The 24,635-nt window shown below is 32.7% G+C and overlaps 1 protein-coding gene across 1 annotated transcript in view; it reads left to right on the top strand.

The window, feature by feature from the left end:
• Positions 1-18,592, top strand: part of mesh (sushi domain containing 2 mesh) — a 43,360-nt gene extending 24,768 nt beyond the window's left edge. The window contains exons 12-21 of the mRNA XM_076503457.1: positions 14-164; positions 1,282-1,437; positions 4,718-4,894; positions 6,448-6,584; positions 8,112-8,247; positions 8,750-8,907; positions 10,442-10,559; positions 10,912-11,088; positions 13,729-13,867; positions 17,992-18,592. Coding sequence (XP_076359572.1) covers positions 14-164; positions 1,282-1,437; positions 4,718-4,894; positions 6,448-6,584; positions 8,112-8,247; positions 8,750-8,907; positions 10,442-10,559; positions 10,912-11,088; positions 13,729-13,867; positions 17,992-18,058 — 1,416 coding nt within the window. The 3' untranslated portion in view covers positions 18,059-18,592. The remainder of the gene's footprint in view (positions 1-13; positions 165-1,281; positions 1,438-4,717; positions 4,895-6,447; positions 6,585-8,111; positions 8,248-8,749; positions 8,908-10,441; positions 10,560-10,911; positions 11,089-13,728; positions 13,868-17,991) is intronic.
• Positions 18,593-24,635: the final 6,043 nt, after the last annotated feature.

Consider the following 24,635-nt stretch of genomic DNA (forward strand, 5'->3'; position numbering starts at 1 on the left):
ATCATTCCTATAGATCCCTGTACTTTCCAATTGGCTGCACGACGTGATGCCTTTCTTTTACTGTTGTAAGTGGGCTGATAGGCAAGAAAATTCTGAAACGTGCGACATGTACAACTACTGGAGAACTTCTCAGGACTGTTCCGCATATCAGCCTCCAGGTATTGGTGAGTATCACAGTCGTCAGGTGCTGGTAAGTATCGCAACCTCCAGGTGATGATAAGTACACTGTCTCCAGGCTTGTTAAGTATTACAGTCTCCAGGTGTTGGTGAGTATCACAGAGAAAAAATGTCGTACATGCTATTAAGGATACGACTGCCCAATCTATATGAAGCTAAATTTTTGTAGTAAACAAAACTATAGATGCGACTTTTTGTACAAAAATAAAAACAACAGTCATTGAAAAGTTATTTCGGCGTGAATTTTCTAAATGTGAAGAACATGGTTCAAAAGATAAAATTATTTAATTAACCAAATAAAGCAAAATAAATAAATGATAAGAAATTTCGTACTGTAGTGCACTATAATAGGGATCCTAACATGAAGCTGAAAGAACTTTAAAACTCATTTAGGACATCCTATAAATATTAAATCTTATGGTTATGGTCTTTTAGATGTTGTTTACTCGCTTCGCAAAATTTTCAAATTTTAGTGATAAGTAAATAATTATACTAATTGTACTACCTGAATATTTTTTATTAAATATACTATTATATTTATAACTTTTTAATTTTTAAATGATTTTTAACCTAAACGTAGAAAGACAACTCAAGATACAGAAAAAGGAATTATTTCTCAAGAAGTTTCAGAAACGCTTTGTAGTGGACTGCATAAGAAATACGAATGTTGTGTTTTAGTACATATATTCAAGACTGAATTACACAAGATATGCTGAAGTTCAGTTTTAGTACACATTCAAGGCTTGTTCTAAAATGTATGTAGATGTTGCGTATGTATAACACATTGCAATTTAAATTTCGCAAGAAATATCAGTCTTCTTTTCAAATACGGTAAAGATAAAGGACCGAAAGCCACAAAGGTTAACCTAGGAGGTCAGATCCAAAAGGCGTTTCCCCATGTCATTTCCCGGGGATGATAAGAGTACATGTAAGGTTTGATGACAGTCGGTCCATCGATCAGAGAGATGACTTGCTAGATGTGTAATATAATGTATACAAATTATCAGGTTCAATATGATTTTTTATGTGGCAGTATGTGAAGTATACTTTAAATTGTAAGTATTTTTAATATAATTTTGTTTTTGTTATAATATTTTATTCCAGCCAGTGTCTATGGTGATCCTCATTTCCTTACGTTTGACCGTGTGAATTACACCTTCAATGGGAGAGGTGAATTCGTGTTAGTTCATGTGGATAACCCTTTACATAAGCTACATATACAAGGAAGATTTGAGCAGGTTCCCAGGCCTTCTTTAAATGGTGGGTATTTTGGAGTAGACACTAAGTACCTTAATGTTGTTCGGATCATAAAGTGAATTGTTATAACACGCGCCCTTCTACGTTTATCTTAAAATTTATATACAAAAAACTTAAGAGCTAATATTAAAGCGAAAATTCTAATATTAGCACATAATCCTTTCTTAAAGCACTGGTTTAAAAATAGCAGTAGTTCTACACAATCTTTTTTATATAACTGTGAGAGAACGAAACGTAAAATACAACATTTAAATTAGTCCTCCTATTTCGTCGTATTTTTAGTCTGAAGAAAACGTGAAAAACATTTTATGCCTTTGCGGAACTAATATTACAACCACTGCTTGTTAATTGATTAGTATTGGATATAGAAGACTGTTTGGCGTAAGTGTTTTTATTTATTATTTAGTTTATTTCATGAATTAATATCTAATGATCGTTTAGTGACAACAGTGGAAGATTAACTGTTTGTTTTAAAAGTATTAGTTACGACAAATTGTTATTACGTAACTCTGTACGAGTTGTACGTTGTGTTTGCAATTACACTGGTGTCTGGGATTTACTAATTATTGATGACGTCACGTTACTCGAATATTCAGTATTTTTCTCATTACCTTAACCGAGTATTGTTACATTATAGCGTCGCTCACGTATTTTATAGAAAATTTCAGGCCTCAGTTGGGCATTTGGGTAATATATTTATATAAATGACCGGGTGAGCGCAAGTTAAGTAAATTTCAAAAAGTTAAGCGAAGTGGAATTGTAGTTCAGTCAGAAAATTAGTTATTAAAAGAAAACATGAAGTTAGCCGGAGTGTAAGTGATTAGCCATAACGGATGATATGTAATGTGAATTTCACAGTTTAATAGACATAAGGAAAATAATCTTTGTTGTCAAAGGATGTTTTAAATTAATTCAACCCGTCTATGTGGATTTTAATGAAAATGAGACAATTATTTAAAGTTCAGGATAAAACTACGGTAACGTATGTGAATTATTCGCTGATAAGAGTAGAGAAAAAATAATTTGTCTTCCAATTGGATTCTAAAGTAATTGAAAAAGCCTGAGTGGACTTTTGATAAGAAAAGGGAATTATTTGAGTTTTAGATACAACTGTGATATCCTATTGTGTAAAAATATTTTGCACATATGTTTGACCTGTTTTGAATATCTATGTATATTTTAAAACACATGGATAGTATGCTGTCCGTTTATTGTTCAAACTTATTGCCAACAAGTCACAGAATGTAAACAAAAAAAATCCAATCCCTATAAAACTTACAGTATAAAAGAACAATATACAACACGTTCATTTGCTAAAGACTGACAGAAATTATAAAAAAAATAGTGTATGAGATATCGTAGTGTACCTCACTGAAATTACACTTAACATATATAATTTGTTTGTTTGAAGTTAAACACAAAGTTACACAACAAGCTACTTATGCTCTTCTCCTACGGGTATCGAAACATGGTTTTCAGCGTTGTGCGTTTGTAGACATGCCATTATGTCACCAAGTGGCTGCATATATACCGGCTTTAAATGTTTTTAAATATTATTTCTTACACTTTTGGATCAACTGTTGTTTTATGAATAGCTGATTCATGAACATAATAACTTAAGAACTGGTAATTTAGAAAACTGTGACTCAATTCATATGAATATTTTCTAATTCTCTGGCACCATGAATGTTTGTTTGTTTGTTTTGAATTTTGCGCAAAGCTACATGAGAGCTATCTACGCTAGCCGTACGTAATTTAGCAGTGTAAGACTAAAGGGAAGACAGCTAGTCATCAGTACCCAACGCCAACTTTTGGGCTACTCTTTTACCAGCGAAGAATGGGATTGACCATAAAATTATAACTTTCTAACTGCTGAAAGGGCGAGCATGTTTGATATTTGCCTTTCTTAACACAAATATATGTTTATATACAAACAACAATACGATCTTAATAACGGTTATTACAAGTAATGATTTGTATTCGAAAGTTTTACAGACAATGCTGATTCTTCCAGTTGGCCTGTAACTAAATATTCTATCAATGGTTCACGGTAAGCGAATTAATTTCGAGTTGATAAACTTGCTACCTCTCTGTTTCTGGCTGACCTTACACCGTTTACAAGATGACTTTTCTCGGATAAAGATATCTACTGTCATCTTGAAAATACTAACGTCCAAAAAAATTGTAATTCAGTCAGAAAATTAGTTAGTGAAAGAAGACGTGTAGTTAGCCGGAGTGTAAGTGATTAGCCGTAACGGACGATCTGTTCGAAATCTATAAACGTCCATGGTCAAATATCTGTAGTTTTCTTATCGATAATCGTTTATCAAAGCTATAGCTTCCAAGGTATATAGTATACTAATTGTAGAAAACCAACAATATAAAACTAACTTTCTGCGTCGCGTTGATTACCTTTTATAAGCTTTAAGGAGAGATTCTCGAACATTTAGTTGGCAATAGTGCTGTCAATTACTAATATTTTACATACACAATAATACATTGTTAATTCTTACATTCCAGAATATTCGATAAATTTAGAGAATAGGCAGAACTTTCGCAACACAATTTAACAATATAAGTTACATGTATTTCTAAATATATACTAAACCGAAACAAATATAGAAAGCAAAATAAATATATAATATTCAATCCGTCACAAGCCAAATCGCACTTTACGTTATAAAAGATATGGCCAAATCCCACTATTCGATTGGAGTAGCAAACACTTCAGAGAAGTCAGAACCGAGGGTGCTGTAGCATTCCCATTTTTACGTATTTCACTTATATAGCAGTTGCAAATTATAATATTACATTTTGTGGTGATATGCCCACGGCTATCCACAGATTGAGCTGTCTTTGGCAACACGGGAGCTGCTTTTAGTATTTCATTATACTTTTGGTTTCTCATTGTAAAATCTGCAGGATTGGCCTACTTAGCAACCCATTACACCACTGCAGTTAGCCGTGAGTGGTGTTGACTATCAGCCTTTCCTCTAGTGTATCAGTTGAAAGTTAGAAACAGCCAACGGAGATAGCTTTTGCATGGAATTCAGGAAACAAGCAAAATATTACTAAATACATACTTGCACTGATTTGTAATCAGCTTTCATATTCTGTTCTTTTATGCTCTATTTTGGTTATTTTTCGAAGAATGTTATTCATAGTAACATACTTCATTTATTCCTGGTACCTTATTCACCAGATAGTTGTAAAGTGTATCAAACTATTTGATATTATTATAGTTTCATGAGTCTGTAAAAGCATTATACTGAACCACATTTAGATAAAATGATCAATGGAACTTACCTTACCGCCATTGCTGCCATGGACAATGTATCTTCTATTGTGGAGTTCCGTATTCGTCCAGATGCAGCTAGGTGGCGATACCACATGTATATCTTAGTGGACAAAGAGTACGTATTTTTTTGGGACGACTCGATGAGAATTCAAAACTTTAGAGGTATGTTTGAAATCTTCTCATTGTATTATATTACTTTTATTTGCCGTAAGCTGGTATTAGAAAATGGCTAGTATTTAATAACATCAATTATTAACGGTTAAATATCATCTAAATAATCAAAAACATACTACTTGAAAAATGAGAAGACTTTCTGTCTCTCTCTCTTTTTTTTAAAACTTAATCCATAAATTTGGATTAATAGTCCCTGCTTTAAACCCACAGACTTATTAGAATTTAAGCCACAGACTTGAACTAATAGATCTTGCTACATACTCACAAGTTGATAAGAATTTAAACGACAGACGTTAATTAACAGACATTGTTACATACTCATCTGTTAATTATAACTTGAACTGCAAATTAGATTTGATGAGCTCTGTCATTTGCACACTAAAGCTGGTGGGCCTACTTATACCCAAGTGTAATCAGAATGTAAACTGCAGACAAAGATTGATAGGTGTTACCACGTATCTAAATTTATCAGAGGAACAGGATACCACACAGGTTTCTTTACTGAGAGTGTTAAAATAGTCCACTGCTGTTTTTGGTATTAGCCTTACACTGTCTTCTAACTCCCACACACACACATCCATGACTGTCAGTTAACCTTCAAGTTTGTATAGCGAGTCTTTAAAATAGCGAGATCGCTAAAATAAATACTCACAGGCTGCAAAGAAACTTGTTTAATTATTTAGGCAAACTTTTTTCTTGGGTCTATAAACTAAATACTGTATTCTTCAATAGAATACTTTCATAAAAAAACAATTTCAATCAGGTACTAATCGATTAGAGAGCATTATAAATGTGTAGTGATGGCATTACGAGTTTCTTAGTGATCTTATAATGTACCTTCTGTTACAAGTTAACATGTTAACCTTCACCATTTTATTTAATTATTATAAAATGATGTCAAGCAGAATCCAAACCTTTACCTTGATAGTTCTTATTCCTCATCCTGATATAAATAATAAGTGGTTATCACTTATGCCAAATTACTTTGATTGGGCCCCATTAGCACTAAATATGATATATATATATATATTAACTTTTGTGCCTGGGTTTTCATCAGTACATAATTCAATTGCTGTTCAATGGCCTTTCACAATGCATATTATCAGCACATAATGTATAATAATAAATTAGTAAACTACGATTTATAAGTTTGGTGAAGTGATTTATTCTTTTATGAATGTACTACATGTTTAGACAGAACATTGGTCTGTTTTTTTTCAGATTTTCTTCAAGAAGACAGGCCAATGTTCTCCCGAAACTTGTAACAATGTTCTTATCAAATGAAATCATGTTGTTTTTCCTTAACCTAAGTATCGTTATTTGCCAATTTATTATTATATTAGAGCAACGTTCATCCATACTAAAGTTTATAATATATGATATGTAAACCAAAGAGTTTGTAAAGCCAATACAGACTTTTGGCTAAATGACCGTTACTTAATATATTAACATTAAGACGATTATATTATACTTAATACAAGTTGCTAACATACCATTTAAGTAATGAGATTGCAAGTAAATTTAAATCGTTATGTTAACAGGTGTCACCTTGTACCAGCCAGCAGGGATCACCAACATGTCACACATCGTAGCAATGTTCGACTCGGGTGCTGGAGTGGAAGTTTTATCAGATAATGGTTTCATGACAGTGCACGTTTACCTACCCGTCAGCTTCAGGGTTTGTGTATATTTCTCAAATGAGGTTTTTACTCTGATTACAGCAGAATAGAAGAATTGTTGCTTTTGTTTCCTGCAATACAGAAAAGTGCTCCAAGCGGTAATTCTGAAGGCTTATAACGCTTAAAACTGAGTTTTGATACCCGTGGTGAGCATGGCACAGATAACTCATTATGTAGCTTAATTACAAAGGAAGCTTGGGTATCAATACACTGATACGAGGCAAATTACTGTCTTGATTTCAAACTAAACAGGATATCTCCTGTTAAACTTGGATAGAACTGGAAGCACAATAAAGAGTGGGTTGTATATAATTAATTCTACTTTGTTCAGGTCTTAATATCTGTTAAAAAGATTAACTACGTTCTGAAAATGGTTCAGTTTGTGGTGAAAGGAAGGATATTACAAAACTCTCTTTCCTATGTAATTGTTTTAATTAAAATACTGTTGTATAGTTTAACGATTTTCACATTATTTGTATCACTCCACAAATATATGAAGATGTGTATTTATATATATATACTTGAGACTAGTTTTCAGCTGGTTTAACGTGGGTGTTGCCAAATTCTTTGTTTTCTTGATATTTTTATAGAAGTTGTAAGAGAAGAATGAAATGTTGTATTTTTATATTCCATGGCACAAAGTACATCAGTTTTTATTTTAATAAATTCAAAACCCTAAAATAAGATTTATTTTGGAACAACAAAAGTTCTGAGCAATGTTACCACTTAACTGTGTTTTAAACTTACGATGCTGATATCATCACCTGACTCCATACGTAATCTAAAGGTTACGAATTCGAATTCCTTCCCTGAATATTCTCACCCTATCAGTCGTGGGGACGTTATAGTGTGATGGTCAGTATCACTATTTGTTGGTTGAAAAGTAGTCCAAGTGTTGGCGGATAGTAATGTTTACTATATGCCTTTCTTCTAATCTATAACTTCCAAATTAGGGTTGAATAGAGCAGGTTAGTTGTTTTATTTATTTATATTTGACAGATAAATCTAAATTTATTTCACCTGGAGTCTATCCCAGTAAAAGCTTGATGCTTCCTTAGAAAGGTACAAATTACTCAATTTTAACAGCTCTCTTGAACAGAGTTCCCCAGTGCTCTAGGTACAATTTGCCACAGTTTTACTTTTACAATGTATTAAAACAGGTAATTTATTTCAACCATAAATCCAAGAAGGCGTATGCTCTTTTTCACTTCCTCTTAGTAAGTCAGTTTACATTGTTTTAAAGTGCATCATTCTTGACGAGTTTATGATAACCTGAATATTTGTGAAAGATTCGATGGTAACTCTATACTTGCTCTTCTCCATAATTACTATGTAGTACTCTTATCTTTATAAGATTTCGGAAGCAGTGTTGTTGGCTAGGTGGCTATTAAAACAGTTAGTATGTTCTGTATATAGGAATAAGTCGTATTAATATTGAACATTCAAATTACTTTTTTCTATTCATGTAACACACGAATTAATCTGGAATCTTACTGTTTCTTTATTTATTTATCTATGGTTACCAGAATATTACAGGAGGATTACTTGGCAAGTGGTCTCTTGATGTAACAGATGAATTTACCGGACCAAATGGAGAAGTTTTGATACAAGGAGGCGATAAAGTATCAACAGAAGCAATTAATCGACTGTTTGGAAATAAATGTAAGTTGTTCTGTAATGTAACTGTACGACACACACGTATATTTTATTCATCTGAAAATACATTGTTATCGTTCCACTGTAAGACGTTTTTATAGCACAGAGTAACAAGGCTAATGACATAGTTTTCAATCTGTTACAATGTAACGTTGTGCTTCATAAACTTCTGACTAGTTTGAAGCGGAGAAAGCTTTGTTAGAAAATTCACGAATGAATAATGTTTGCATAAACTTGAGAAAACCACGAAATTAAATGATTTGAAGATATAAAAAATATCTATATTCTATGTTTACACCAAGCCTGTCGATATAACTCCTCAACGCCACCTAATTCATTTACCAATGATTAAATAGTAGCCAAAAATACGGTTAAACAAAAACCAGTTCGGTGTTATAGGGTCACGTGCCACTCACGCTCAAATTTAATTTGAAAAGGAAAACAACAAGTGTATCGATAATGAAATGTTTTAGAGGACGTTTTATATATCGTTTTGAATCTGATGTAGGGAGACTGGCAGAAACCGAAAAGAAAAACATCGGTAAGTCATTATTCCACCATGACGCCTTCTCATTTTCTTACTACGATGACCAGCAAGGCTACACTCCAGAACTTAGAGAAGCTATGGAAATAGTTACGAACATCAGTTCGGATAAGATAAATATGGTGATTATAACATTTAATAATGAATGTAAATTTATTATAGAGAAACTGGTTCTTAAAGACATCAGATAATTCACTGGATCTTCTTAAAATATATTCGAAGCTGTTGTTTTGAAACGCTAACGTTTGTATTTAGAGAACGCTAGTCTATAAACAAAGATATACAGAACTCTACAAGTGGGTTAACTTAGGGCTACAAACTACAATTCATAAACTTTTCTTAAGTTGAATAATATAGTTTACTAAGATAAAGTTACTCGTTATTCGGAGATATGTAGCTCATTGTCTTGCTCATATTTGATATTTCATCACTGCAGTTCGTATGTGTGGGTTTTTGCTAAGTACAAAACAATCACATGGGTTTAATGATACTTATAAAACTAATATTCGTTGACAATACTTCTAACGTACAGTGTTGTAGTACGTTAACAAGGTTTACTACATATTCAACAATGTGATTCATTTAACATTGAACTATAAACAAAGATATATGTTGTTCGTAGATATATTATCACACGCTGTAACTGGGAGACTATATTCACTTATTTAAATGTGTTCGTAAGACTTGTTTTTGTTGTTTTTAATGTGTTATCTAACATCCACTCAGAGAATACTGCCATCCTTAATCATAACAGAAAACTGGCTTACAAAGTTTGCATACTTCTTATCTCAAATTTACAGTCACTTGGTGTTACTCTCGTATAGCCCTGATGTTTTCATGTTACGCTAAGAGTGAAAAGCATATTTTTTCTCAGAATAAAATAATAATATAATGTCATATTAAGTAGCAACAACTGTTGCTTATAAAACTATAGTTCATTCACACGAGCCACCTGATATTTATAAAACTATTGTTCATTGAAAAAAAATCACTACCTGCCAAACAATAGTTCATTCACATAGGTTACCTAGTATTTATAAAACTATTGTTCAACGAGAAAGATTACTACTTACAAAAACTTAAATAAAATTCATTCACATAGGTTGCTTGATATTTATAGAACTGTTGTTCCGTAAACAAGAGTGTATTTATTTCCCTCGGAGACTCAGCCTGATGTGGCTTTGCTATAAGAAAACATACAGACAAATTATTTAACCCACCAAAATAAAGTAAAAAAACACGTTTTTGCGATCAATGCTGTTAGTATAACCATTGAAGTTCACATGTTATTAAAATATTATGGCAAGTCGTACGTAGCTCATGAGTGCATTACATATTATTTTATCACTGTTACCTATGTTTGTGTAATATATCACATAGATAACAGAATATTCTAATATACAATTTACGTTTAAGAGTATGAGTTGAAGTTGTTATTTTTCCATAGTAATGTTTAAAAATTCAACAAATTAAAAAAATAACATTATGGATAGATTTGTTATCCACGCTACAACTTGCATTATGACTTTATGATGGAGTAGTTAGTGTTTTAATCAATTCGTTAATAGAACTATTATACTATTTTTCAGACGTTTTAACTTCTAAGAAAGGACCTCTAATTATTAAATAAGTTAACGAGTCGATGTTTTTTATCAGGTATGCTCCAGTTCTGCACCATGTATCTACGACTACAAAGTAACAGGAAACGAGCTTTTCGCGAAGATGACAAAGAAACATGAAGCGATGGCGTACCAGCTGAAACTTGATTCTAGTGGTATTCTTCATTCTATGGGGATTCCCTTTGAAAAATATTATCAGCTTACTATTACTAGTATAGTTAAATGTTTTGACAATAAAATATTACAGAGTGAACAAAAATGAAAGCTGAAAGTTTTAAACTACTAGTATTCGTGTGACGCAAGTTAACTATAAGGAGTACAAGTTTTATATTTAATTTAACGATGGAGATATTTTTACTAGATGACGAACTGAGAACTTTGAAAACTAATAAAATTAATAAACTAAAAACAGAAGACTACTAGTCACTCACTATGAGTTGTTCTTGTGTCGGGCTGTAGGTCTATCATTTGTTTCGTAGTTGAATTCATTAAATTTAATTTTTGCAGTCATTCGTTGCCCTGCACTTCCTAGACCAATAAACGGAAGGAAGACAGATAACACCTACAAGCCTGGAGGTATAGTTCGTTTTACTTGTGATGAAGGATACCGATTGGTTGGTTACGAGGTACGACAATGTATGGCCAACGGCTTATGGTCCTGGGGAGACGATCCAGAATGTATCAGTAAGATAAGATATTACTAACCTTCTAACTAGTATCGTTTTAAAGCTAGCGTTGATTTAAAGACTAAGTTAAATGAATCGTGACACCTGAGAAGCTCTCTATAATATCAGAGTGGATATGCATATTTCTGCCAGTGTGCTATTATAAGGTGCCAAGTTAGTTTTTAATATTTTAATTAAACACTTCACTTGTGAGGTACAAGCTAATCCACAATAATGCAATCTTAATATTTATTTATACTGGCAAAGAAGAACGTTTTATTGTTTGACTTTGTAACATTGTGTCACTAATTTCCTTATAAACATCTGAATTCCTGATTTAAAAGATGGGGGAAGATCGTCTTCTCGTTCGATTTCATTACCTTATGTCACTATGATGACGTGATTGTGAACTTCATAACCAAATATTTAAATACTCAAGATCATTTAGAGTCGATTTAAACTTCTAATTTCTCTACTGGCGTATATTTAGCATATTATCATATCGTTCATTAGGACAGTTTACGAATAAATGACGTATCATATCCACGGTATTAAATTCAAAGTAGTTCTCATTGGCCCAGCATGTCCAAGCGTGTTAAGGCGTTCGACTCGTAATCCGAGGGTCTCGGGTTCGAAACCGGTCGTACCAAATATTCTTGCCCTCCCAGCCGTGGGGGCGTTATAATGTGACGATCAATCACACTATTCGTTGGTAAAAGAGTAGCCCAAGAGTTGGCGATGGGTGGTGAGGATTAACTGCCTTCCCCTCTAGTCTTACACTACTAAATTAGGGACGGCTAGCGCAGATAGCCCTCGAGTAGCTTTGCGCGAAAAACAAAAACAAAATTCAAAGTAATATGTTTTATTAGTAATGTATGAAGCTTCTAGTGCTATCAAATACTTCACACAAAGATTTATAATTAATATTATTTACACAGTTCAGAGTACAATCTTTAACATGTGTTGAATTGTTTGAAACTATAACATTCTCTGTCCTGTACAGTTAAGTAGCCTTGATCATTTTTTTATGCTAATCTCTTCCAAACTATTGCTTTTCTCACCTTGACACAGGCCTTTTAGGCCCAGCATGGCCAGATAGTTAAGGCACTCGTCTCATAATCCCAGCGTCGCAGGTTCGATTCCTCGTCACACTAAACATGTTCGTCATTTCAGCCATGGGGGCATTATAAAGTGATGGCTAATCCTACTATTCGTTGGTAAAAGAGTAGCCCAAGAGTTGGCAGTGGGTGGTGATAACTAGCTACACTCTCTCTAGTCTTACACTGCTAAATTAGAGACGGCTAGCGCAGATAGCCCTCGTGTAGCTTTGCGCGAAATTAAAAAATCTAACCTTTTTTAAGAGTTAATTAATGGATGATATATAACACACGGATACACATTAAAATACCATATCAGTTGTACTGGTTACTTATTAGTTTCATTAAAAATATATCAAAACCCTTAATTTTGCATCATTACACTACTCAATCTACCATAATCGCTCGCGCATCTCTGGAGAAAAACGCTGATTAGACAGTTTCTTTTTCTTCTTCCATTTGGTGTAATATAATAGAAGTCAAACTCCGCGGTATGCTTGAAATCACTGAATATTTGCTGTTAAGCCAAATGTTTCATGAAAATAGAGTATTTAAGCTCATGGTGAGGAAACATATTACGTCTTTGAATTTAAAACTCCTTTGTAAGTATGTTAATTATTAATGAAACTGTTAAACATTCATATTAATGAAGATTTATTTGCTTTTTACCTTTATAATTGTGCAGAACCATTCGTTATTTTATTTAACCTAAGGAGAACATATCCACATTATCTGGCTAATCGACTATCTAACTAATTGGATGTTTGGTTGATTAGCCGTCTGGCTGTGTAACTAATTAGATGTTTTGTTGGCTGGCCAACTTTCCTTCTGGCTGTCTAAGTAGTTGGATGTTTGGTTGGCTTGTTGGCTAACTGTTCGTCAGGCATTCTAAATAATTAGATGTTTGTATGGTTGGCTAGCTAACTGTCCGTCTGGTTGCCTAAGTAGTTGGCTATTGGGTTGGCTTACTGACTAACTGCCCAATTGATTGTCTATTCAGATGGATGTGTGACTGATCAGCTGGCTAGCTGACTGTAAGGTTGTATAGTTAGTTGGAAGTATCGCTAACCGTATATGGTTGTCTAGTTGGTTGGATGTATGTTTGGCTTTCTGTCCGCTTGGTTGTCTAACTAGTTGGATTTGTTTTATAACTATTGAGTTTTCTATCTAGTTGTATATTGGGTTGGTTTGCTGGCTAATTGTCTATCTAGCTGTTTAGCTAGTTGTTTGTTTGACTGGTTGTCCAGCATATTATCTGTTTGGCAACATATATCTTGTTAAATAACTGGCTGACTATTTACTTATCTGTTTGCTGAATGGCTGTTTAATTGTGTTTCTTGGTCTCGCTAACTAGTGTTACGATACGTATTTGTATATAAGTATTTGCTATATGCTTAATGTTGTTAACAAACCTGACCTTAGAAACAAAAATCAGTCCAGATACGTCAGAATTAAGAGAAAGCTTTCTAGAGTTACAAAATATGTTTTGTTTTTTTACACTGTGTACTTCATGGTATTAATATGAACGTATACACATATTAACATACAATATGTCTTTTCAGGTAATCAGGAGTACAAACGTCGTATTGCTGGTATAACAGTGGGAATTATCGTTCCTATTATGCTCATTCTGATCATTGTAGTGGTATGTTTCATTCGCCACCGCAAGCAGTCCGATTCGCATTATACAGGAGAGAGGGGGTAAGTCCGATTCGCATTATACAGGAGAGAGGGGATAAGTCCGACAAGCATTATACGAGAGAGACTGGGTAAATTATCAGTGTTTTGTGGTTATTTATTTCAATCGTCATCTCAGGCAGCCTGATTCGTGTTACATGGGAGAAAGTCGGTAAATCAGGGAAATATTTTAGAGGCTTGTTTCAGTGATTACTTCAGTTAGTACTATTCACATTGGATTAGGGTGATCTGGGTAAATAATATTCAGTTACAGAAGTTTGTTTCAGTGATTACTTCAGTTAGTACGATTCACATTGGATTAGGGTGATCTGGGTAAATATTCAGTTACAGAAGTTTGTTTCAGTGATTACTTCAGTTAGTACTATTCACATTGGATTAGGGTGATCTGGGTAAATAATATTCAGTTACAGAAGTTTGTTTCAGTGATTACTTCAGTTAGTACTATTCACATTGGATTAGGGTGATCTGGGTAAATAATATTCAGTTACAGAAGTTTGTTTCAATGATTACTTCAGTTAGTACGATTCACATTGGATTAGGGTGATCTGGGTAAATAATATTCAGTTACAGAAGTTTGTTTCAGTGATTACTTCAGTTAGTACTATTCACATTGAATTAGGGTGATCTGGGTAAATAATATTCAGTTACAGAAGTTTGTTTCAGTGATTACTTCAGTTAGTACTATTCACATTGGATTAGGGTGATCTGGGTAAATAATATTCAGTTACAGAAGTTTGTTTCAATGATTACTTCAGTTAGTACGATTCACATTGGATTAGGGTGATCTGGGTAAATATTCAGTTACAGAAGTTTGTTTCAGTGATTACTTCAGTTAGTACTATTCACATTGGATTAGGGTGATCTGGGTAAATAATATTCAGTTACAGAAGTTTGTTTCAGTGATTACTTCAGTTAGTACGATTCACATTGGATTAGGGTGATCTGGGTAAATAATATTCAGTTACAGAAGTTTGTTTCAGTGATTACTTCAGTTAGTACTATTCACATTGGATTAGGGTGATCTGGGTAAATAATATTCAGTTACAGAAGTTTGTTTCAGTGATTACTTCAGTTAGTACTATTCACATTGAATTAGGGTGATCTGGGTAAATAATATTCAGTTACAGAAGTTTGTTTCAGTGATTACTTCAGTTAGTACTATTCACATTGGATTAGGGTGATCTGGGTAAATAATATTCAGTTACAGAAGTTTGTTTCAATGATTACTTCAGTTAGTACGATTCACATTGGATTAGGGTGATCTGGGTAAATAATATTCAGTTACAGAAGTTTGTTTCAGTGATTACTTCAGTTAGTACTATTCACATTGAATTAGGGTGATCTGGGTAAATAATATTCAGTTACAGAAGTTTGTTTCAGTGATTACTTCAGTTAGTACTATTCACATTGGATTAGGGTGATCTGGGTAAATAATATTCAGTTACAGAAGTTTGTTTCAATGATTACTTCAGTTAGTACGATTCACATTGGATTAGGGTGATCTGGGTAAATAATATTCAGTTACAGAAGTTTGTTTCAATCATTAATTCAGTTAGTACTATTCACATTGGATTAGGGTGATCTGGGTAAATAGTATTCAGTTACAGAAGTTTGTTTCAGTGATTACTTCAGTTAGTACTATTCACATTGGATTAGGGTGATCTGGGTAAATAATATTCAGTTACAGAAGTTTGTTTCAGTGATTACTTCAGTTAGTACTATTCACATTGGATTAGGGTGATCTGGGTAAATAATATTCAGTTACAGAAGTTTGTTTCAGTGATTACTTCAGTTAGTACTATTCACATTGGATTAGGGTGATTTGGGTAAATATTCAGTTACAGAAGTTTGTTTCAGTGATTACTTCAGTTAGTACTATTCACATTGGATTAGGGTGATCTGGGTAAATATTCAGTTACAGAAGTTTGTTTCAGTGATTACTTCAGTTAGTACTATTCACATTGGATTAGGGTGATCTGGGTAAATAATATTCAGTTACAGAAGTTTGTTTCAGTGATTACTTCAGTTAGTACGATTCACATTGGATTAGGGTGATCTGGGTAAATAATATTCAGTTACAGAAGTTTGTTTCAGTGATTACTTCAGTTAGTACTATTCACATTGGATTAGGGTGATCTGGGTAAATAATATTCAGTTACAGAAGTTTGTTTCAGTGATTACTTCAGTTAGTACTATTCACATTGAATTAGGGTGATCTGGGTAAATAATATTCAGTTACAGAAGTTTGTTTCAGTGATTACTTCAGTTAGTACTATTCACATTGGATTAGGGTGATCTGGGTAAATAATATTCAGTTACAGAAGTTTGTTTCAATGATTACTTCAGTTAGTACGATTCACATTGGATTAGGGTGATCTGGGTAAATAATATTCAGTTACAGAAGTTTGTTTCAGTGATTACTTCAGTTAGTACTATTCACATTGAATTAGGGTGATCTGGGTAAATAATATTCAGTTACAGAAGTTTGTTTCAGTGATTACTTCAGTTAGTACTATTCACATTGAATTAGGGTGATCTGGGTAAATAATATTCAGTTACAGAAGTTTGTTTCAGTGATTACTTCAGTTAGTACGATTCACATTGGATTAGGGTGATCTGGGTAAATATTCAGTTACAGAAGTTTGTTTCAGTGATTACTTCAGTTAGTACTATTCATATTGGATTAGGGTGATCTGGGTAAATAATATTCAGTTACAGAAGTTTATTTCAGTGATTACTTCAGTTAGTACGATTCACATTAGATTAGGGTGATTTGGGTAAATAATATTCAGTTACAGAAGTTTGTTTCAATCTCTACGATAACTTCATAACTATGAAGTATCAGTCTGTGTTGCATACTTTATTGTTGATATTTTATGATAGATGGATCAAACCAAATAAGGTAGTTTTTTTAATAAGATACTGATCCCAAATTTCTTGTCGTTGTTTGTATGGGCAGTTTTAAGTCTTTTTTTTAATATATGTTATGTTACATAAAGATATTTCATACTTTTAATATCTGGTAAAAAAGAATACTAAAAACCTCGATTGAAGTGATCTGGGTAAAGAGTATTCTGTTACAGAGGTTTGTTTCGTTACCAAAGGTAGTGCGAGTTGTATTATGCAGAAGAGAGTTGGCAGTTACCAGTTTATTGTAGTAGTTTGTTTAAAGATCTGGCAATATGATCTGCATTACATAGGGGATGCTGGGTAGGTTAGCAGACTATACTAGCTATATAAAGGTTTAAAGCCACTTATTTTTCACGATAAATAGGTAACTCACTTGCTTCTCTAGTCTTCTAAGTAATTGAAGCACATAATTTAGTATTTTCTTATTATATAAAAGTATTTTAAATAGGTGTTTCACTATTTCATATCTTTCCACGTACTGTACACTAGATCCCAATGATTTATCTTTAAAATCTCACTCTAAAATTTAACATTTTCTCAGTCAAAAATTATTATAGCAAGTTTAGTTTGTTTTGTAGATGATTTTGCAATACAGTATTAAAAACATACGTTTTTAAGTATTCCTAAATATGTTAATGGAAGTATTTCTATGTGTTCTCTACTACCCTTAAAACTGCAACTTTAAGAAATTAACAACATCATAATGACTTGCGATTGGCGAAGCTCAAACATAGTGAGAATACATGGTTAATAACTTACATTATTATATTTGTACTTTGTGAAATTTTGAAGAGGTGTGGATTATTTTGTGTAGTTGTTTACATCATTATTATTATTACCAATGATATTATTTTATATCACATTATCACTACTTGTTATGATTGGTTTGGAACGATAAATATTAGATAATAATTGTAAGATAGTTATTGTTTACTAGATTTTTTTGTGTTTTAACTGTTTTACTGAACCTAATGTAATATACGATTCTTCTGAAATAACTGGTTCCATTTGCCATATTAAAATTTTGTTTCATATTTCTACTTTGTATATAAACTTAGTAAAACTACTACAGAACCTGAACTGATTAAAATCATATTAATGGAATAGTCATTATTTTAATACAAGACATCGTGTTTGTAGCCAGCTGACTTTAAGGTGTGGAAGAAGATGAGCAATTATTCCTTTTACTGAGTGATGATAAATATGTTTCTTTGTAGAAGGCCAACAAGGAACGTGGAAGTGAAGACTCCATACACCAAAAATTCAGTTGAAACAGAAACTTGAACTGTTTTAGTTCAGTCTATTAAAATCTTGTTTTATAGGGTTATCTTAAATGTATTGTTTCTAACTGGATTCTTAAGAGCTGTTTGAAGTTCTCATGGTAACCATGTACATCCAATATTTTGATTGGCTAGAAAAACTGATAACTGTGTACAAGATTATTATGTCAAATTTGATCAGTAAATATAACCCCGGTAACTATGAAGTATCAGTCTGTGTTGCATACTTTGTTGTTAATATTTTATGATGGATGGATCAAACCAAATAAGGTAGTTTTATAATAAAATACTGATCAACAAATTTCTTGTCGTTGTTTGTATGGGCAGTTTTAATAGTCTTTTTTTTAATGTATGTGATGTTGCATAAAGATATTTCATACTTTTAATATCTGGTAAAAAAGAATGCTAAAAAACCTTGTATGTATGCTAAAAAAATAATATTACGTCCATATCAGGTTTTCATGATCATTTTTCTAATTCATTTACTTTAAATGTATTTGCGAGTGTGTGAAATAAAGTATTCATGTTTTTACTTTAATTTCTTTACTCAGTTTAATCGTTAACATGTTTGAATATAAGGGTTCCCACAGATTTTACTTCTTCGAATAAAACTTAATGGACAAATGAATTACACATTTAGAAACAAAAACTTATGAAACCTGTGGAAAAAACTTAATATCATATTATAAAAGTTTACAATTTAACAAAAAAGAAGTTTAGAAAGAAAACAAATAAACAGATGAAATAGATAAAAAATGAAGTTATGTGCAGAATGGTTTTAATTAAGTTCATTACATATTTCAAACCACTGATATGTAAACAGCTTCTTTCTTTTTGTTATTTATATTCTGGCATATGCAGTTTCGTGTGACAGGTAAAATATGAACCAGCTTGACATCTAATTCAAGGGGTTTCTATCCTAAAAGACTTACTAAAGAACATCTCTGGACATAATATTGCTCGGCCTAAAGCGCCAACATCACTTTCAAAAATGCAAATATATGTTTTTGGTTTTTGTATTTTTAATTTCTTTGTACCAGACCTAATCAACTTTGTAAAATTTTAACAGTTATGTATAGCAAAGGCTTTTTTGTTATCATTATATTATTATAACATATAAAATATAAGGTATAACATACAATATTTAAGACGTGTTTAACGCGTAATGTATAATACATGTATTTAATATATAACATGGCCGAGATTTAGGAACGCAGACATTTTGATTTCGTTCATTTTAACTTTTTTCACGGATATTATTGAACAGAAGAAAGTCCACTAAAAGTAGTAGAAGTAATGGCATCAAATAAACTTACTTACACTGAATATTTATTATTAAAATTTAAAACTAAAATAAGTAAGATACACGTAGCAAATAAATAGGAAGTGGTTACCACCAGCCGTTTGTCTCCCTGTAATTGATATTTAAGCGATAGGAATAGTACTACGCTGTTACATGCTGAAAGGTACTGCAGCGGTACTCCATTTTTACAGGGAGAAGAGCAAAAACATGCGGTCCATGGAAGCAAGGCAAGCAGTGCTTTCCAAATATGTGTTTACAAAAAAATTAATTTTTAAGTATCAGCTAAATATGACGTATTAACTTGCAATTGATTCATACGGAAACAATCTACTATACCGTACGAAATCAGTAATCACCTTATATGGGCGAAAGTGCTGCTGGGAGGAATCTGGACTACAACTCGCAAAAAGGTTCATGTTTTGTTTTTTTTTAGTTTATTCTAACTAAAAACATTTTTGTTACATAATATATTCTTTAAAGTATAAAATGCTTCTTATACAAATAATTTTCTAGATAATAAATTTCAAATTCATACTTGTATTTAAAAAAAACATGTCTTGAATGTTATATCAACTTCTTCTGTGGCATAAAGGAAGCAATTAGTACTTCATCTTACTTGAAAATGTACGCAAAATTAGATGTGTTTGTTAGTTTTTTTAATTTCGCGCAAAGCTACTCGAGGGCTATCTGCGCTAGTTGTCCATAATTTAGCAGTGTAAGAGTAGAGGGAAGGCAGCTAGTCATCACCACCCACCGCCAACTCTTGGGCTACTCTTTTTACCAAGGAATAGCGGGATTGACCGTAACATTATAATGCCCCCACGACTGAAAAGGCGAACATGTTTGGTGTGATGGGTATTCAATCCAGTAAGTTAGAAACCCAGTGAATGATTTCTTTAGGGAGTCACACCCTGGACAGTTTGTATCTGAATCCATTATGCCACATTTTATCTAATGTTTATTTTTCATCCAGGAACCATGCGACACTATAAATTTTTATTTATTCATTATTAAAACTGTATATTACTTTTTTCTGTTAATCTAACTAGATGGTCCGTTCTTTGTTTTGCTTTCCGAAAATTGTTTTGTATTTCTGGAAAATTTGATTTAGTTTCTAGGTATTTTACGAGTCTAGTATTTATAATTTTTTTCATTTAGCTTTCCTGTGTTGCTCGAAATTTAGTTTTCATATGTTCAAGAGCTTTGTTAGTCCACGCAAGTGACACATATTCAATCACTGAACGTATATATGTTTTGTAAATTTTTATTATGTTTTCAAATGTTTCGCCACTGTCTTTACTCGTTAAACTCCTGGCATAATTCATGATTTGTCAAACATTTGTTTTGATGTTATTTAAATGATTTATCCACATTAATTTAGAGTCATGTGTTAGTCCTCGGAATGTTGCTAATGTCGAAGTCTGTAGAAGTGTTCTCTCATTTAGAGTTCTTTTTAAACAATTTTGTGTTGTTTTTTTTTAGTTTTGCAAAACCTACTAATTGATTCTTTGAGACATTTATATTAATTTTTTTTTTTTTTTTTTTTTTGGAATTTCGCACAAAGTTACTCGAGGGCTATCTGTAGTAGTCGTCCCTAATTTAGCAGTGTAAGACTAGAGGGAAGGCAGCTAGTCCTCACCACCCACCGCCAAACTTTGGGCTACTCTTTTACCACCGAATAGTGGGATTGACCGATACATTATAACGACCCCACGGCTGGGAGGGCGAGCATGTTTGGCGCGACTCGGGCGCGAACCCGCGACCCTCAGATTACGAAATGCACGCCTTAACGCGCTAGGCCGTGCCGGGCCCTTTATTTTTAATGAGGTTGCAGAATTGTGGCAGCTAAAGATTGTATGGGAGAACTGTTCCAGACTGCCATATCGTCTGCAAATTGTGACGAGAATGCGTGATTTGGGTCTTTTAGAGGGATATTGGTAAGATACATAATGAATAGAATAATGCTAAAAATTTCAGTCTGTGGTACACATGCATCAGACTCCTTCAACACTAATTCTGCATTTTCTGTTTTTAAGAAAGTTGGACAGACAGCAAATAATACTGCCTGGAAGTTCCATTTCTGACATATATGCATAATCTAAGACTATTAATGTCGAATGCTTTCTTAATGTAGAAAAACCATGTGCATTCTTTTATGTTAAAAGGATCTATAATTGATTCAGTTAACCTAACTAAATGATCGGTCATTTGTCTGTATTTTCTGAATCTGTTTTGTACTTCTGATAGTTTAAATATTATCTCTAGAAATGCGTAGAGTCTGTTACTAATATTCGTTTTTAGAATTACGTCTGTTGTTTTGGTCAGACTGATTGGATTGTAACCATTCGGTTTATTGAATAGTTTCTCTTCTTTATGGAAAATTAAGACATTCACTTGTTTCCAAGAAAAAGATATGTATCCAGGTATTAGAGATATTAAAAAGCGCCGTGAGGTGTTCAAACAGTCTGAGTGCCTTTTTGAGGAAATTGGCTGGTAATGTTTTATGTTGTCGTTTCCTAGAACTCTGTTGTTTGTAAAACTTCTGTTTAGGTTATTTCCGTTATCATCATTTGTGCTGTATAGTAATAATTTTTATTTTCATTTGTTGTTTTAAAGTTATTTATGTTTGCTGAGAGTAGTGGTTTGTACATATGTGTTATTTGTTACACATTGATTTACTTCATTGTAAAAGCGTGTATTTATGTCTGGTTCGTGATGTGTTCTCTAAGTGTTGTTAGAAGGCTTCTGCCTCAGCTTTGTTCGTGTGCTGTAGTGTTATTGATTTTTAGTAGTAGTTATTTCCGTGTTGTATTTTCTACATTTGTGAATTTCTTTGGATAGGTTCAGAACTGTTTGGTTCTATTTTCCGTTTAGATGGGAATATAATTGGTTCCATTGTTCTTGTTTTAGAAGTTTAACTTCTGTTTGTTTTCTGTTTCTTAGAGCATTTATTTGTATCTTGATTGATTGATCTATGTTTTCCTTGTATTGCCGTAATTAGCATCATGCTTAATCATTTTTGGTGTTTGTTTTGGTACTGTTTAGTTGCTTTAATAAGGCACTTAATTATTGTTTGAAAATTTATATCTATCTCTAATGGATTCGTGGCATTAATGATTTTAACCAATAGTTGGTCCAATACTTATTTAAATTCTTTCCACAATTTTTTATTTTTCTGTTCGATGAGGTACATTGTTAGGGGCGGGGGATTTAATTCACATCTAATGAAGTAGGAATTGGACTAAAGCAACTTCTTACTTAACAAAATTTTTACAACACTACAAAAGTTGCTGCAGTATAGACTCGTTGAATTTAATGAATTTACGACTGAAAGTGCCTAAAATTAAATCAGAGTGCCTGTGATTCATCCAAAATTAAACAATTTTGTGCTTCTTAAACACATTGCTAAATATCGGGTTTTGTTACCCGTGGTGGGCAGAGCACAGATAGCCCATTGTGTGGCTTTGTGCTTAATTCTAAACAAATAAAAGCTTCTTAAGTCCTAATGCTGTCCTGAAGGCAATTCGAAGAATGACATCTTAGATGCACAATTCATGCTAATTAATAGCTATTGAATGACAAAAAATTATAAGAATTTACGCTGTTAGACACACAGCACCAAAAATGTACTGAACTACAGTTAGTGTTAAGCACATGCAAGTAACTTTATCAAAGTGAAAACAAGCCTTTATTATAATATAATCATTCGATGATTCTTGTTCTTGTATTCTTAGTCAAAACTACAAAATGGATTATCTGTACTCTATCCACCTTAGAAACTTAAATGTCGAAATAAAGAGTTGTAAATTCACTGATTACCTAACGGAGGGGAGAGGCTCATTCAATGGAAAATCTGCATAATAAATTGCTTACACTTCAGATTTGTTTTTAATTCAACAGAAAATATATTCTTAGACCACTGTAGTAAATGTTCCATGTTCAAATAATACCTTTTTTCTAAAAAATAAACATATTTATGTTCTCAGAAGGACGCACAAGTATATCAATTACGAACTATTGACTTTTTTACAGTTTGCCTCAAAAGAACGTCCATCTCGGGTTACAGGGTTTTATCGTTTTATTTTAAGACTTTTAACAGGATACATAAGGTATGTATTGTCTTCAGCAAAAGGAAATGCCAATATCTTACAAGGGTTTAATAAAGAGCTTCTACGTTTTCCACATTTGGCGGAAACATCCCACATTCAAGGTTAATCTCCCTTACTCCCGTTGATTGGTAAATTTTTCCAACACCTAAAATCTACACCTTTAATGGTGCTAGAAAATCCCTACTGTAGAATAGATATGACATTTATGTTCAACAAAATTCGAAGGTCAGATATTTGTCTGTGGTTTTATATGAAAATTTATAATGGTGTGAACTACATAAAATGCCACCACAATGTATATTTGTACCCATATTTTGCTATAGAAGTCTTCAGATACCCACTACTCATCCAGGAAAGCTTTTCACCTTTAGCAGGCCTATCTGTGGCTTTAACATAGGTATATATCTCTAGCTTGAAAGTTTGTAAGAAGAGGAAACTGATTTATTATTCAGATATAGCAAACAGTTAACAAACAGATTATTACAAGTGACTCTTGAACTATATTAAACAGCCGCATGTATTTGTAACAATTTATTCTGACACTCAAGCATTTTCATTTTAAATATAACCACGTGATTTTTAGTTATCTTGCAAATTTATTCTTATTGGCGAATCGGACAGTAGCTGTTGATGAACTCGCCCATGATCTTCACTGCCCATTGACCAGTTCATCTAACAGGCACCAGCCACTGTTTCTTGAGTCAGGAATTCAAATATTTATTGTCATATTTGGGAAAAAGTTTAAACCTGACACAGTAGAACTTATGTAGACTTCACCTGGACTTGAATTACACTAATGTTTGTGTGAACTTTAAAGGAACTTACATACAATAACAGAGTTAATTTGATTTTGGTAACCTACTGAAACACGTAGAAGCATTTAGATTTTACAATTTCAGGTTTTACCATATCTACAACACATACGATGTATATGTATTATGTTCACCATTGAAAATTGAATACTGGATTTCAGTGTTATCTGTACGTAAATTTACCAGTGGCACATCAATGGACTCCATTTTGTTCTCCTACAGTTATCTAACCCACCACTCAGACGACACGAAGGGACACTGGCGTGTTTTTGTGTTAAATAAACTAATTATGTTTTAAACTACACTTGTTTTTGTTTTACTTTATTGTTCATGATCCTTTTGATCTTTCCTAAACCA

Source organism: Tachypleus tridentatus, chromosome 6 (genome assembly GCF_004210375.1).
Source record: "Tachypleus tridentatus isolate NWPU-2018 chromosome 6, ASM421037v1, whole genome shotgun sequence".
Lineage (NCBI taxonomy): Eukaryota > Metazoa > Arthropoda > Merostomata > Xiphosura > Limulidae > Tachypleus > Tachypleus tridentatus.